Source organism: Diaphorina citri, unplaced genomic scaffold, assembly GCF_000475195.1.
Source record: "Diaphorina citri unplaced genomic scaffold, Diaci psyllid genome assembly version 1.1 scaffold300, whole genome shotgun sequence".
In the NCBI taxonomy this organism is placed as follows: domain Eukaryota; kingdom Metazoa; phylum Arthropoda; class Insecta; order Hemiptera; family Psyllidae; genus Diaphorina; species Diaphorina citri.
The window spans coordinates 110,828-127,192 of NW_007377735.1; the positions used below are offsets into that span (position 1 = coordinate 110,828).

The 16,365-nt window shown below is 40.4% G+C and overlaps 1 protein-coding gene across 1 annotated transcript in view; it reads right to left on the reverse strand.

The window, feature by feature from the left end:
* The window catches only part of LOC103507248 (acetyl-CoA carboxylase 1-like), a 46,308-nt gene that overhangs the window by 17,951 nt on the left and 11,992 nt on the right, over window positions 1-16,365 (reverse strand). The window contains 24 exon segments of the mRNA XM_026822161.1: window positions 158-328; window positions 815-982; window positions 1,356-1,630; window positions 2,204-2,533; window positions 3,163-3,427; window positions 3,807-4,136; window positions 4,396-4,665; window positions 5,179-5,276; window positions 5,713-5,920; window positions 7,004-7,242; window positions 7,566-7,690; window positions 7,923-8,085; window positions 8,409-8,522; window positions 8,817-8,986; window positions 9,443-9,582; window positions 9,972-10,075; window positions 10,371-10,620; window positions 11,609-11,779; window positions 12,296-12,358; window positions 12,801-12,887; window positions 13,020-13,231; window positions 13,774-14,051; window positions 14,468-14,700; window positions 15,041-15,159. Coding sequence (XP_026677962.1) covers window positions 158-328; window positions 815-982; window positions 1,356-1,630; window positions 2,204-2,533; window positions 3,163-3,427; window positions 3,807-4,136; window positions 4,396-4,665; window positions 5,179-5,276; window positions 5,713-5,920; window positions 7,004-7,242; window positions 7,566-7,690; window positions 7,923-8,085; window positions 8,409-8,522; window positions 8,817-8,986; window positions 9,443-9,582; window positions 9,972-10,075; window positions 10,371-10,620; window positions 11,609-11,779; window positions 12,296-12,358; window positions 12,801-12,887; window positions 13,020-13,231; window positions 13,774-14,051; window positions 14,468-14,700; window positions 15,041-15,159 — 4,583 coding nt within the window.

The window sequence follows — 16,365 nt, forward strand, 5'->3', positions numbered from 1 at the left end:
GAAAAACGTTGGTCTCTAGAAATTACATCTTTTTGAACTAATAGGACTCCTACCTTGTCACTTTTGACATTTTAAATCTAAAGCATTATATCTACACCCCTAACTCATTTTACCGAATTCGATTGAAAAAATAAAATAATAACAATAACAAACTTACCACAGTAGCGCCCTTGTCTTCAATGAACCATCTTCTTAGCATTTCCAGAGCTCTGCCGTCAGTCAGGTTGGGGTCTATTCTCTTGAGTTGTTTCTTGACTTGATTCTGCAGCAGAAGTCTCTTCATTCTCCAGTACAGGGTCTTCCTGGATCTTCTCCAGGGAACGATGTCCTGAAATTAAACCCAAACGTATAGAATGGTTTGAATGGTAGCGATTGCCCTAGGCAATAATTTCACCCTGTAATTATTTCTTGCTTTAACGCCTTACAGCTCGTTCAAACTGTTACATTACTTTTTCTTTTCAAAGTTCCACTTTTTCGGCGCTTTATCCTAAGTGGCGGTGGCGCGTTACATTAAATGAGAGCATTCCCACTCGGTCAGACTAGTTAGCTTGGTTGGTAGCATCTCTGCCTTGTAAGCGCTAGGTCGCGGGTTCGATTCCCGCCCGGGGAGGATTTTATCCTGAACGGATAATGTTCGTTCTCGGAACGGCTGGCTTTCTGCTATCCTGTCTTCCTTCGCTCTTCGATTTCGGAACGATAAGATCTTGAGCAGTTACAGTTCCCTCTATCAAACCTTTTGAAGGAGAAAAAAAAATCACACTTCGGTCACCGCAGAAAAACGTGACAAATAATAATAATAATAATAAATACTTACATAGATGCAGCCCTTCTCGAGCATTCTCTCCGGCGTGTCATGGAGATCAGCAAAGTGAACTGCCACTTGATGATACATGGGGGTAAGATATTTCTCCCGCTCTGCTATCTTGTTCTCCAGACGGGCCTTAGTTTCTTGTTCCGGGTCACGACTTAGCTCTTCCTTTGCCTGGGGAAATAATCATGTTGATTGATTAACAAATCAACGGGTAAAACCCGTGTATATGTTAATGTCAAGTTGTTGTTCCAACGGTAAAATCAAGCTAGTACAATTAAAAAAGGTCTAATGTTTGTCATGTAATTTTCGTACCATTTTCCAATCAAATAAGGTCTTCTGCTGTTAACATTTATGTATTAAGATATGTTATTTAACCCATAAAATACACGAGACCTTTCTTAGACTGCTGGGGTGAAGGGACTTTTTAGTTCCATTCGAGCAGGATAAACAAGGTATATTCTATTCTCTTCCTTGGCCTAAAAATGGGTAATTTTTTTCCGGACAGTCAGTGGCAATACATTTGAAACAGGACACTTTCCCTTACCTGAGTAATGATGGGGTCTATTCTGTGCATCGACTTGAGGAGGTCCTTCATTCTGAACTTGATCTCCACGATTCCTTCGGGTTCCAGAACTCCTCCTCTGGAGTCTGGATCCGCGTACATCTCGATATGGTTAGGATTGATCTGGTTATCCACCACTGCCCAGGCACCTCCTCGCAGCTCCCCATTGGGAGGAATGTAGATGATGATGGGCTCGTTATACTGCTGTAGCTCGTCCACTATGTAGGCGCCGAACTTCATGATTTGCTCGTACATATCTGAGGGGAATAGGGCGGAATAAAGTATTATATTACGTGGTTTTACTGAACTTAAACTGTTGGCATATAATATATAATGGGATTTTTTTGTTTGTCCCAGCCGACAGTATAAATAAGGTATGTTAAATTAAATTCTTCGTTTGTCTGTTGATTGTTTGAGTCAAATCATGCAACGAACTTCCAAGCTACTTTTACCATATTGACCGAACTTCATGATTTGCTCGTACATATCTGAGGGGAATAGGGCGGAATAAAGTAAAGGTTTTACTGAACTTAAACTGTTGGCATATAATGGGATTTTTTGTTTGTCCCAGCCAACAGTATAAAAAGGTATGTTAAATTAAATTCTTCGTTTGTCTGTTGATTGTTTGAGTCAAATCATGCAACGAACTTCCAAGCTACTTTTACCATATTGATTAATCAGCCAGTACGCGAGTATTTGTGTAACCTCTAATAATATTTCTTCTTATTCTTCTTCTACAACTACTTTTGTTTCCCCCATAATTTAAGGTCGACTTCAAAACAAGGGTTTCTTGACCCTTTCTCATCCTACTCCTGTAATGTCCCACTCACCTTTCATTCCACCCGAGAATCCTCTCCAGTTGGCGAAGATGATCAGGGGCAATCCTTCATGGGCGAAATCTTTGATGGCCTGCGACGTCTTATACGCCGAGTCCGGGAACCAAACCTGACCAGCCTGGGAGAGAGTTTTCGCTTCCGAATCCAGATTGGCAGGGTCGGCGGGCAGTTTGACTTCGACAGTGCGCGTTTCGACCGCTATCACTCCCATGGGGATGCCTCCTAGCCTGCCACGGCCACAGACGACGGTCTGCGCCCATGGCTGCATGATCTCCTCGAAGGACCCGTAATCGAAGAATCCGTTCTCCCAGACGCTGCTGTTGGCTGTGGGAAACAAGGAGGTTTGGTCAAATTGAGAATCATGGTACAACAAAAGAAAAGGTTCTCTATCATTGACCTTATGACACCATGGTCTCTTAATTTTGTCTTCCATCAGGACACCCCATCTTCATATCCGAGGAGATTCTCTCCTGAAATTAATCTTGAGCGAGCCTTTCGGATACACATAGTAGGAGCTCGCATAATGGATACTGTCACTCTGGCTCTAATTGAGAATTAAACACACGAGAAGTTTTTACCCCATCTTCATATCCGAGGAGATTCTCTCCTGAAATTAATCTTGAGTGAGCCTTTCGGATACACATAGTAGGAGCTCGCATAATGGATACTGTCACTCTGGCTCTAATTGAGAATTAAACACACGAGAAGTTTTTATTTATTTATACGCTAAGCAGCAAAGCCATCCAGCGAAAAAAGTTCGCTAAACGCAACTATAAAAGACTTACTAGGGCTCTGTCTTCCCGACAACATCCAGCGAGGATCATAAGGGACTTTGGTTGGCATATAGTCCACTTCTCTGTCCACGGGATCACACGGTTTGATCATGGGAACAGGCGAGGCCTTGGTCTTTGGAATCGAAAAAAGTTCGCTAAACGCAACTATAAAAGACTTACTAGGGCTCTGTCTTCCCGACAACATCCAGCGAGGATCATAGGGGACTTTGGTTGGCATATAGTCCACTTCTCTGTCCACGGGATCACACGGTTTGATCATGGGAACAGGCGAGGCCTTGGTCTTTGGAATGTAGGACAGCCACTTCAGGATGGTGTAGACTCCGTCCAGGTCTCTGGGCTCTGTCTTGTGGGAGACACCATTGTTGTGCATGATCTGGGTACCACCCAGCTGATTGTTGGAAGCGTACACTTCTCTACCCAACAGCTGAAATGAAAATATTGCTTGGTTGAGTTTGACTGTTTGGAATCGAATTCATAAATGTAATAATATTAAACCCGTGACCTTCTATGGGAGTATAGTTGTGTAATGGCCAGTGAGCTTGCATTAATAAACATTCTTTCTTGATACAAAACTACTAAACCATGGTTAACAAAAAAATTGGTCTTTGGTGGAATCTACTAAGGTCTCACTAGGATTCACAAAGTACTGTTTACCAGGTGGTCACTTCACCATCACGCTACTGTCGTATGCTGTGTCATTTTGGCAACCCAAACTTTAGGCAGTTAATCAATGAATTTTATTGATTATTTCTCTCTCCTATCCATAGTTATCAATATGAAGAGGGTTCAAGTCCATCACTCACCTTGTTCAAAGCGCTGTATCCGGTCAAGATGATATGCGAGTTCTCAATCTGAATCACTCGCTGCCCGAGACGAACCAGGTACGCCCCGATACCAATCGCCCGACAAGAGACCATCGAAATCGTCACCACTTCGCGGTAAGCGATCGAAGTTTCGCCCGCGATCATTCCGGCGAAACGCAAGTTCTCTACGCCCAACCCGTTGTCTTTGCCGATGATGTCGGTGATCTTGTAGCGAGATTCTCCTTCGTCCTCGATCAGAATTGCCTTCACGGAATTGCACGACGAGATCTTCGTGAAGTCTTCGGGCGTGAGGTAGAGATATTTGAATCCCTGTGGAAGAGACAATTATTTTTAAAAAGGAATTGTAATGGTGTTGAGCATAAATGCTTGTCACAAATTCGTTCCCCGCTCAATACACTAAATTTTATCACTTGACTTGGACTCAAACCAAGTCAAGCGATTTTCAGTTATAACTTTGTTGACATACAATTAAAATATACTATAACTGCTCTTCCTAAACTTAAATTGAACTTATTTAGGAAGGGCGAAATAATTCCCTAAGCCCTAAGGCAATCTCTACCACTCTTACCTTCTCGGGCTCATCTGGATCTTCCCAGGCGACCTTGAACAAAGCTTTCACTTCCTCAGCCAGCCCAATTCGAGCCCCGGAGTTGGCCGAAATGTATATCCTTGGTACTCCAAGGCGGCGAGACTCTTTCGAAGCCAAATCGAACACCAGATCTTCCCGGGGTCCAAACGAACCAATGTTGACTGTAATATCGTTAGCGATGACAATGATATCGCGACCGTCTGGGTACTCTGGTGTGTACAGGGTGAACTTCCAAGCCACCATGCCCACCTGGAAAGAGAAATCGGAGATTATGAAACACCCTGTAATTTTTAACAGATCGGAGTTAGAATAGAATATACCCTGTTTATACTGCCAGAACGAGACTGAAAAGTCCCTTTACTCCCGCAGTCTAAACAAGGTCTCATGTATTTGGTACAAAATTGGTCAGTATTTCCTTAGACAGAGGTAGTGTAAAATACGAGCATAATTCGTTTTAATTGAAGTGGAGTGGAGTCTATTTCCACGCCTTTTCTAGCCCTAGCTCCAAAGCAATCCTAATTCACTTGTGTAAATTTACTTACGTTTACCTGATTTAGTGTGAAGTTCAGTTCGATTACCTAAGTTGTGTAGTAAAGTGTTATCTTGATTTGTGTAAAGTTTTGTATGCTTACTTGAGTTGTGTAAAGTTCAGTTCGATTACTTGAATTGTAAAAAGTTTTGTATGTTTACTTGAGTCGTGCAGTGTTTACTTGATTTCTCTAAAATTTTGTATGCTTCCTTGAGTTGTGTAGTGGTACTTACGTTATTTTCGCCTGGCAGTCTCTTCTGTTCAACGAGTTGATCTTCTACCAGGACTAACTCTACGAAGTTGAGGACCTGAGCAGGCTTCACGATACCCTCTGAAAAAATAAGACCATAACGATTAGAAGCTTTTAAAAAAGAAGGAACTTTAGACGAAAAAGACCAGAGCAAATTCCATTTTAACACACCACCATTACCATATTCCAGAAAGTATCTTACAAATGGAATACATAACGACGGAAAAGAAGAAATTTGAACAATTTTTTTCCTTCTTCCTCGCCATTTTCCGTGTTTAGACGGGGTCAGCGTTTTCTCAATCAGCCCTAGCTGCTCTTGGCTGACATTTGGTTTAGGCTACAAAATTTGCTGGTATCCTCCCTGTTTAAAGTCCCCAAGCCAAACTAAGCTGGTCTACTCCCTGTTGTTCCCCCAGCCTAATGAATTGAATCACAATATTGAATTGTAAATACCTCCCCACACTTTGTTGGACTAGGATAGAGGTCTCGGATACACTAATTTTCCATCCCAACTTACCACTGGGCCTCTCCTCAATGTACTGCTTCCACTGTTTCTCCAACATCTGACGGAACATGTCTGGATAATCGTACACATACGTAGTGCCAGCACTCTGAGCTTGGAATCTTTTCTGTTGTAGATAATCCTTGGTGACGTAAGGAGTGGACACGGGAAGGCCATGCATTGGTCCCACTTTGTTACCGTACGCTTCTAGCTTGGTCTGGAAAAGAGATATTTAGATAATAGTTTCATGTTCTATTCTGCGCTCATGGCCTCACTCTATGGCCATGGCCTCAAAGCGATCACTCTTAAAGCTGACTGAGAGGCCGACGACAAACGCCGACCAAATCTGAACATGGGAAAAGGCGAAGAAAAAGAAGAGAAGTTTCGTGTTCTATTCTATGGAGCAATACTGCTGGAATGAGACTGAAAAATCCCTTTACCCCAGTCTATTTAAGGTCGGAAGGTAGGTATACAAACAAGGAATAGATAATTTTACGCGAGAAACACTAGCATAAACCATTTATCCGGATATATCGATTCACATAGCTGTGTAAAGTTCTATATATGTACTGGACTCCCCACACAGGAATTTCGTTAGATCCCCATGTAGGTAGCTTCCTATGCAAAAGGTGAATAGAGGTCACAAGTGAATTGGTTCCCGCAGAAAAAGGGTCATGTATGAAATGGTTCGCATAAAAATGATTAAAAGAAAAACACAATGCTTCCTAGGAAGAAACCTGCCTCGGTGGCGTAGTGGTCAAGACGCTCGCCTGGTAAACAGGAGGGCGTGGGTTCGATCCCCGCCCAGGCATGGAATTTCATCCTCATTTATTTGAGATTTAGACCACATAATAATAGAGCTCTAAGGGTTAGGTGGTAGAGAACGCCTCCGGCGTTAACCTCGCCTAGTGGTTACCTTCCACTCAAGAGATAGTACCTAATAATAATGATAGTAGTGCTCATTTATAAAAGCCCCTATACTCCAGCAGTAGGCTACTACTATTACTGTGGTCAAAGTCTAAAGTTATAGTGAGGGAAAAATTCCATACCTCGGCTCGGCTAGGATTGAACCCGTAGTGATCAAGACGCTCGCCTGGTAATTAGGAGGGCGTGGGTTCGATCCCAGCCGAGGCATGAAAATTTATCCTAATTTATTTGAGAATTCGACAACATAATATTGGAGCTCTAAGGGTTAGGTGGTAGAGAACGCCTCCAGCGTTGACCTCACCTAGTGGTTACCTTCCACTCAAGAGTCTATTATTATTATTACACCCAATCGAAACTAGACCCCGGTTGTTTTACTCACTTGTCTAGCTCTGAGGGCAACCCGGGAATGTTCACTGCGGTTCAGCGAGGTCAATTCATTCAGCGTAGTAGCCAGCTCATCAGTAAGTCCTGGTTCATTCGACCACAGATGGTCAATCAGCATGGTGACTAACATGTTCTTCTTGGAGACCTGCCCGTGAGAGAAGATGGTAGCGGTCACAGCTGCCATGTCATCCTTGTATTTCTCTCGCAGGGCGGTCACACATTTGTCGTAGTGGCCTGAAACGGATAGAGTCGAAAATTTGACTTGGACGTAAAAATAATGACGCCTCTAAATCTCTAAGAAATTAACCTTATACCTTTAATTGTGCCTCTAATAGTAGTTTCTTAACATAAGTAGTTACTTAACATACAAGTATTACTGAGAAGTCCCTTACGGGCAGTTGTAGGCACTAACTCAAGGTAGAATAGTTAAGTGCTTAGACTCTCCATTACTGTCAATATAAATCACGAGTAGAGCAATAAACACACAAGGGGAAAAAAACATCAAAGTACTCGTGTTAAGCATTAATGCCCATCATAGATGTCACTGTGCTACCAACCTTCAAATCTGGCTAACCAATACTGAGGTTGGTTTATCTGATTATTTGTATATATATTTGATTGGTAATAACATAGATCAAATACAGAATCTCGCAGATTAGTACTAATATTAGTAGTTATCAGGCTGGGAGATTTTAAATAGGGAGGATACTAGCCTGAAATTTCTCTTGCTAGAGAAATAGCAACGGTTGAGGGGGAAGGACATCCAATCGTAAAAAATTTGTTGCCAAAACCAAATGTCAGCCAAAGCAAGCACCCTATCTAGGGCTGATTGAGAGGCTGACGAAAAAGGCCGACCCCGTCTGAATAAGGGAAAAGGCGAGGAAGAAGAAGAATAATATGTAGTAGATACTTACTCTCTGGCCTGCTCTCTGTTTTCTCCCCAAGAGAAGCAATGTCCAAACTGGGAGTCAGCAAACTCGTGCAGACCTCCTGAAGCGGCAACACTGAAATAACCCCACACGTTCTTCGAGGAGCGGAAATTCAACTCTTGTACAGTACCGGAACTTGGTTTGAAACCTGCCAATCAAGAATTGAATTGAATAGAATTGCCTCTAATTAAGTAGAGATGTGTAAAGACTGAGTGAGTTATAAAAAAATAACTACTCTTTTCAGTGGACAGCTCACCCAAAGAGTCATATCCTAAAACATGTAACTCTTTAGGTTCATTTTATCGAAGACGGTAAGTTTGTGAAGGTCCATATCAACAATGTAGGAATGGTAATTTTATCTATTTTACTTACTTTGCAGTGAAGTAGATAAAGTTACTACTCCTACTGTGTTATTCTTACACTTTAGGTACAAGGAGTTAGGATTTGGCTCGTGAAACCGCGGTTACGTACCTTGTTGGAATTGACTCTCGACCTCGTAGTATTGTCTGAGCAGTTCATGAACAGCGGACTTCATTCTGCCTCGAATTCCATTCCTGTATCTCTGCACCAGTTGAACAATGCAGCCTCTAATTAAGTAGAGATGTGTAAAGACTGAGTGAGTTATAAAAAAAGAACTACTCTTTTCAGTGGACAGCTCACCCAAAGAGTCAGATCCTAAAACATGTAACTCACTCTTTAGGTACATTTTATCGAAGAGGGTAAGTTTGTGAAGTTCCATATCAACAATGTAGGTATGGTAATTTTATCTATTTTACTTACTTTGCAGTGAAGTAGATAAAGTTACTATCCCTACACTGTCATTGTTACACTTTAGGTACAAGGAGTTAGGATTTGGCTCGTGAAACCGCGATTACGTACCTTGTTGGAATTGACTCTCGACTTCGTAGTATTGTCTGAGCAGTTCATGAACAGCGGACTTCATTCTGCCTCGAATTCCATTCCTGTATCTCTGCACCAGTTGAACAATGCCTTGGGTTTGCAGGAAGAAGTTATCCCGATCTGCTCTCTTCTGGAGCGTAGCTGCATGACTAGAAAACAGGAAGAATTCCCGGGATCAAGTTAGAATACTTGGGATCAAATTGGACACTCAGAATCAAATGGCAATACTTCGGATTAAGATAGAATACTTCCCTTGGTGTTGGGGAGTTTGGAAATTTCAGAGAAAAAAAAATCATCAAAAATGTTCCCATTTTGTTAGAATATCTTTTTTAGGAAGTTAAAACATCATGAGGAAACGTTCCAGGGCTAAAAATCAAAACGTTTTCAGAGACAAGTTTTCGGTTAGGTAAACTGCTAAAGGTGGAATATTTTCCAAGACAAGTTCTTAGGCTGAATATGAATATTTTTTTAACAGGTGGTTCAAGACGGCCGAGTGCTTTATAACTCTTTTAAAGTTCAAGGCTTTAGATTCAAATTTATAGGGGGGATTTGGAGGGTCGATCACGGATTGACACATCTTTCACAATGTGAGTTCCCTGACTTACCTATCGATCACACTTGCAATCTGTTGACTAGGAAATTGAGCAAGGACAGAGGTGATGTTCCTTTCATACAGGGACATCAGTTTGCGGATTTTCTTCTCTACGGAAATGGGAATTCTGCCGGATATAGTTGAGATCACATCCTGGAATAGAGCAACATAAAGTAAACCTTAGAGAATAAACATAAAATAAACCTTATAGAGTTATAGAATAATGTAAAATAAACATTTATACCTATACCTAGGTATGTTTCATTGCCCATTTCACCACCAGGTAATTGTATTCTTCAAATTAAATTGACGCCAAGGGCAACGTAAACCTTTACCCCGGACAAAGGGAGAGTACTTAAAAGCATGTGTTATATTCCAACCACTTGACCCCCAAAATAAATCTTGAAATCTACAATTTATTGATTTATTTCCTGGAAAGTCTTTTTTTGTCGGCAGTTTCAATCTCGTTTATGGCGTGGACCATTTTGTCTCGTTTATTAGGCCTAGTTTTGATGGTAAGTTGTTGGGTTAAAAGAACTTACCTGCAGTTCCAACAGAGGTAGACTAGGATCGCGTAGGGAACTCATGAACTTTTCAATAACTTCACGCAGGCGAGGTAAGTGGTAAGGTTCTGGGAGACAATAACCTGAAGTACAACAAGAAAGTACATCATTAAATTGAAAAGTAAATGGAATTCAATGATCTCCAGCCAAGATTATTTGGCCCGCCCAGAGCCGCAGTCAACCGTCATAAGGACCTGTGCTTTTCCTTTGAAGCATGATAAACTCTATGTAACCTCCAGCTAGCCAGGCTGGTCAGGGTTTGACTGCTCTGATCCCTATTTATAGTCCTACAGCAAGACACTGGTCTGCTCCCTGTTTAAGGTCCCCCAGCCAGACCGGTAGAAAACGTCTCCGGGGTTAATTATTATTGCCACCTACCTGCAAGGATATTGTCCAGCATCTGTCTATAGTGATTGTGAATGTTGTTCAGCTTCTCTCCCATGGCGGGGGTGCCCACATCCAGCTCCGGGAATTGTCCCTTGTAGTCGATAGCTTTGGTGACCAGACTAGCATCATCTAACTCCAGAGTGGCAATCAGGGAACCAGCATCTACCACAGCGCCTGGTCTCTTCACGTAGAACACAGAACCGGACTCGCTGGCTGCTAGAGTCATCACCATCTTCATAACCTGTGGGGGAAAATTTCAAATAGAATAGAATATTGGGAATCATTTTGTCTCTTATCGCCCATCTGATGAGGGGCATACTACGACACAGACCACATGCGTCTAATGTAGCAGTTGTTTCATTGCTACGAAATAAAAACGGCGGTGAAAAACTCATCTTAAAAAATGCCCTGTTTATATTGCCATAATGAGACTGAAAAGTCCCTTTATCCCACAGTCTACACAAGGCCTTGTGTATTTGGTACAGAATAGCTTTACCAAATGCCAAAGTACACAGAATAGAAAAAAAAAACTTAATTGATGTCAAGTTAAACAAATTGGTGTGCAATAAGAGGGGATGTGTAAAATAAAGAGTAAGTTATAAAAAAGAAATACTTTTTTCAGTGGACTACTCAGTCAATAAGTCGGGCCCTAAGGGTCCCTTTATGTTAGTAGTTTCAATTATACTCATAGTTGAAGAACGAGTTACATATTTTAGGATCTAACTCACTGACTAAAGGGTGCATTGAAAACAGAGTGAGACTGAAAAGTCCCTTTATCCCACAGTCTACACAAGGCCTTGTGTATTTGGAACAGAATAGCTTTACCAAATGCCAAAGTACACAGAATAGAAAAAAAACTTAATTGATGTCAAGTTAAACAAATTGGTGTGCAATAAGAGGGGATGTGTAAAATAAAGAGTAAGTTATAAAAAAGAAAGTAACAACTAAAATATACAGATCAATTTTTTTTGTTGATTAATTAACACACACTTTTGACATGTGAATATGTACGTTAGGAAATCCGATATTCCGTACATAAAACGATAGATCTTAACATGGTACATAAGATTTAGTTCTGTACATCACTGATATAATTTTCAAAGCTCAGAAATTTTGATGATAACTTACTATTAAAAAAAAAAATAATAATAATCCTGCCATTAAAAGCTTTGGAAAAAGGAAGGAAACGACTGTTCGAAGGGGTATGCCTACGTTTTGAACCAACGTACCTGCAATTGAGCAGCCGGCAAGTTGACATCAGACACCATCTCTGTACAAGGATGCTCTACTTGAAGTCTCGGGTTCAACTCCAGGAAGAAATAGTTGCCATCTGTGTCGTACAAATACTCAACGGTACCGGCACTCACGTAGCCCACCATCTTGGCAATACGGACTGCGGCCTAAAATGACAAAGATTTCTGCATTTAGGGAATGGGGTTCAAGTCAAGAAAAGTAGTGGAATACCTGAAATAATGGGGAAATTACAAAGTTTCATTAATTTAGCTAAGGAGTTCAAATTGTCGGGCATTCAACAGATCCTAGTCTGCTAAAGTGTGGTCTCTACGGAAAAAGGACTCTGGGGACTTCAAAAGTAAAGTAAAAAAATCTTCATAATTACTGATTTATACATGGTAAAGATTGTATAGAAGCGAAATCCATTCACTTATTCACACAGTGATCGCTCTATCTCCAGAACCCCAACACCTAGAAAGCTAAAATTTGGTAGGCACATCCCTCATATGTTTTAAATGTGAAGTAAGACAGGATTTTACAGAAATCTAAAGAGATTTCAAGTCATGATCAATTTTCCGTGGCCAAGCTCGGGCAACCTGATAGTAAAGATTATGTTATTGTCAAATCAAATGTCAAGAAACTTGACCACTAGGCCATTCTCCCTATAAGGTTATTCCACGCACCTTTTCCATCTCTTCAAACACAGCTGGTTCGGCGATGACTGCCGGAGCCTCCTCAATAATCTTCTGGTGACGACGTGATCCATTATGTGAATTGGCTCAAATCAAAAAATTGCTGAAATACCTGAAATAATGGGAAAATTGCAAAGTTTCATCCGTCATAAGAATTAGTTCTGAGTTTAAATTAGGCTTTCACTCATTTAGACACTGATCGCTTTATCGCCAGGACCCTAACAGCTGGAAAGCTGAAATTGGAAGAATGTTCCTAATACGTATATTCTAGAATCTAGATGTTAAGTAAGTAAAGAATTATAATAAATAAATACTCGTAGATGTGCAATTGGAGAGGATTTTGCCAAAATGTGAACCACTCTTAATTTATGATTAATTTTCCGTGGCCAAGCACGGAAAACCTGACAGTAAATTCCACCTGAAATCAGGTGGAAGAGCTCACTGTGTGAGAATTTCGCCATAAAGCCTTAAAAGAAGTAAATAATATTCCACGCACCTTTTCCATCTCTTCAAACACAGCTGGTTCGGCGATGACTGCCGGAGCCTCCTCAATAATCTTCTGGTGACGACGTAAAGTCCGGCCCTAAGGGTCCCTTTTTGTTAGTAGTTTCAATTATACTCATAGTTGAAGAACGAGTTACATATTTTAGGATCTAACTCACTGACTAAAGGGTGCATTGAAAACAGTAGTTTTAGTACTTCAGATGAGTCATACCTCAATTTCAGCGTACGCCTGTCCCTTGGTAATATGACCTCCATCTTCAACGAGGAAACTGAGCAGTTTACCAGCCGATGGCGATCTCAACAGAGATGGATCGTTTTCTTTTTCGAACACACAGGTCTGGTTTCCGATCACGATACGATATCGGTCCACTTCTTCTCGCATGTAGGTTGTGAAACTGGCACCGTCAACCGACAGCAGAATAGCTGGAAGAAGTAAAGGTATATAAGTATAAGTAGTGCTTTATTTAGGCTGTCAGCTAAGAACAAGTTGTTCCACTATACCAACAGTTTAATAGAGGACCAGGTATACGGGTTTATTTCAGCTGTCGAAGTAGTATAAGTGTTTAAACTGTTCGTCGTTTGATTTATATTGTGCTGATGGGCATTGGTGTACTAAGAGATACGCATGTTACAACACAGAGCCTTGAAGTCCAATGTAGCAGATATTTCATTGTTCCCAATTTATACCTAGGGTTTTAGAATCGAGCTTGGGTACTCAAAGAACAATTTGTCAGTTCAGACTAAAAATTCCCACAATGCCAACAGCTCAAAATTGTCTCCTCTATTTATGAACACCAATCAATAATTTTGACAAGTGCCAGTAGCTCGTTTGAATCGTAATCAGGTGGGCTGGGGTTCGAGTCCCACACAATTTCACAGCACTTCGAGGTGGACATTTGTGAAAAGTTTTCTTAAACAACTCCTTTTAAATTTATGACAATATACAAACAAGATGAATTTCATACCTCCATCAGAAAGTCTATGCACGTCGATTTCCTTGAAGGAACTGTTCATGACTAAGAAGTAGGTGTTGGGACGAAAATTCTGACAATATACAAATAAGATGAATTTCATACCTCCATCAGAAAGTCTATGCACGTCGATTTCCTTGAAGGAACTGTTCATGACTAAGAAGTAGGTGTTGGGACCAGACTTGGTGACTCCCACTTTGTACTTGTAGCCGTCATGGATAAGCTCTACATTGATCACGTGGTCCAGGGTATTAGAGCCCTGGATTTGACCTCTGGAAGAAGAAGAATATTATTATAACTGGTTTAAAACAAATAATAACCAAAAAAAGAGTAACATTGGTTTAGCTAAAAAGAAACTATCTTAACTATTAGTTTACCCAAGAAGGAGAAAAGAATATAGCAAGGAACTAAAGACTTTAAGATAGATGATTTCTTTTTGGAAAATCGATTCTAGAAATTGAAAATAACGAAAAAATGCATCTTATGAAAATACTCCATCATCAATTCATCATATTCACGGATAACAAGGAAGTTTTTAAAATGAAGAATTTAAGAAGATTGAGTCTATTGATTGTCGTGTTTAAGGCTGACAGCCTCTTTGAATAAAAAGGAGTCTCTCCAAATAAAAGGATCCTTTCTCGTATTACATAAAATAAGGCGAATCCAATTGACGTGATAATGAGCTTACCTTTCCAAAGAGAGCTGGAAGTTTTGGAAGGCGTCCAAGATCTTTCTGTCAGCAATATGCAGAGCGCCACAAATGACACCCAGCAAGATATCAGGCTTCTCTGATTGTACTCGCTCAGCAATCAGTACATCCAACCAGGCAGTATCAATAGAGTTCACTTGGAAACTCTCGGTTTCCAGCAGAGTGATCAAATATTCGACAGTGGTTCTGAAGTCACCTCGGATCGACAATTCCTTCAGGGCAATAACCAAATCAATAGGAGAGAAAAAAAACATTTACCAAGGGTGGATTTCACCAATATTTCAGTCCTTAGAAGGCCTGTTACGCTAATAGCCTCTTGAATACCATTTGATTTGTATAGGCTTAACAGGTCTGTTAGGGACTAAAAATAGGTTGGTGAAAACCACCCTAACTGTTTGTCCCCAGACCTAGCGCTTACCCTCCCAGCTAAACTAGGTTGACTTTGGACTTAAACTTTCCCTTGTAGGAAGGAAAGAAGAGTTACTTTCCCTTATACGAAGGAAAGTAATGTGATCGTCTGAAATTTTCGACTGTCAATATTTTAACCCTTACCTGCACTTGCAATCGCACTGCAATGTCTACAATGAGCTCTACATTGGCGTAGTTATTGTTGTTAGTTCCTCCTGGAACTGGGACATAGTGATCGGCCATCTTGATGTATTCGGCATTGGCTGGAGAAAGCAAGACAAAAAGAAGGTAAATATAGGAACTTTGGTTTAGATTTATACTTTCCAACTTGTAGGAGGGAAGGTAATGTAATCGGCTGATTTTTTTTTTTTTTTTCAATCTGTTCACAAAGGGTTAATCTAAAAACCAATATTTTTTGTTTTTAAAAGATTGTACCCCGGCACCACTTTTACCTTACTTCAAGGCACATTTATTTTCCATCCATGCCTATCCAAGAACGGAAAACTTTGGTTAAAAATTTTCCGCCCTGGTCGTGATTCGAACCCAGCACCTCCGGGTTGACAGTCAGTGCTCTTGACCACTCCGCCACGGAGGTGGGAAAACCAATAATCCCATTATAATAACTAAGTAAAGGTAAGATGAATAATCCATTTGGCCAATGTGACCAATCTAATGTAAAACCAAAGCTTTTTTATGGGTAGGTAGTACAATCAAGGTAAACTCTCCGGAAGTAGACTTTACACCCAAATAAGTTTACAATAACATGGATTTCCCCATATACCTCTGTATTCTTCTGCATTACATAAAAGAGACAAACGTGGTGAATTATGTAAATTTCAGTATCAAATGATTATGTTAAACACTACTTGTCATTATCTCTCGAGAGAATAAAGGACGACAAATGTGTTCTTAATTACTTCATAGATGTCAACAGAATAATTCAATTATCAATTTCAATTGGTATCTGATTTTGAAAAACTCTAGATCCCCAATGGATGGTAATAAAATCAATTTGATAGCTCTGAAATCGATTTCACGAGAGTAGACATAAAAAGAACGACGGTTATTTTCAAAGTTTGAGCTCACATTAGCATACTACAGATTAGTAGGGCAAGGATGAATACTATGAAGGCGTAAACTAGCTGATGGCGATTCAACTTTATCTATGAAGAGACTACAAGTTCAAGTTTTAAATACAGGTAAAATTCACTACAAATATTTCTTGTGAATTTTAAATTTGCACTTTTTTAAAGTAGGTAGAAGTTGGACGGGTCAGGTATACGGGTCTAATGTTAGAATCTCAAGCAAGGCTAAGCAAGCAAAAAAAGTTGAGGCAACAATTAGCGATACAATTCCAAGTACAAAATACGTTAAAATAGTGAACAAACTTCTTCAAGCCTAAAAATAGACTGTACCATAAGTTAGGTGTTGACTATGGGTAAGTACATTCTCAAGTTATGAAACACGCT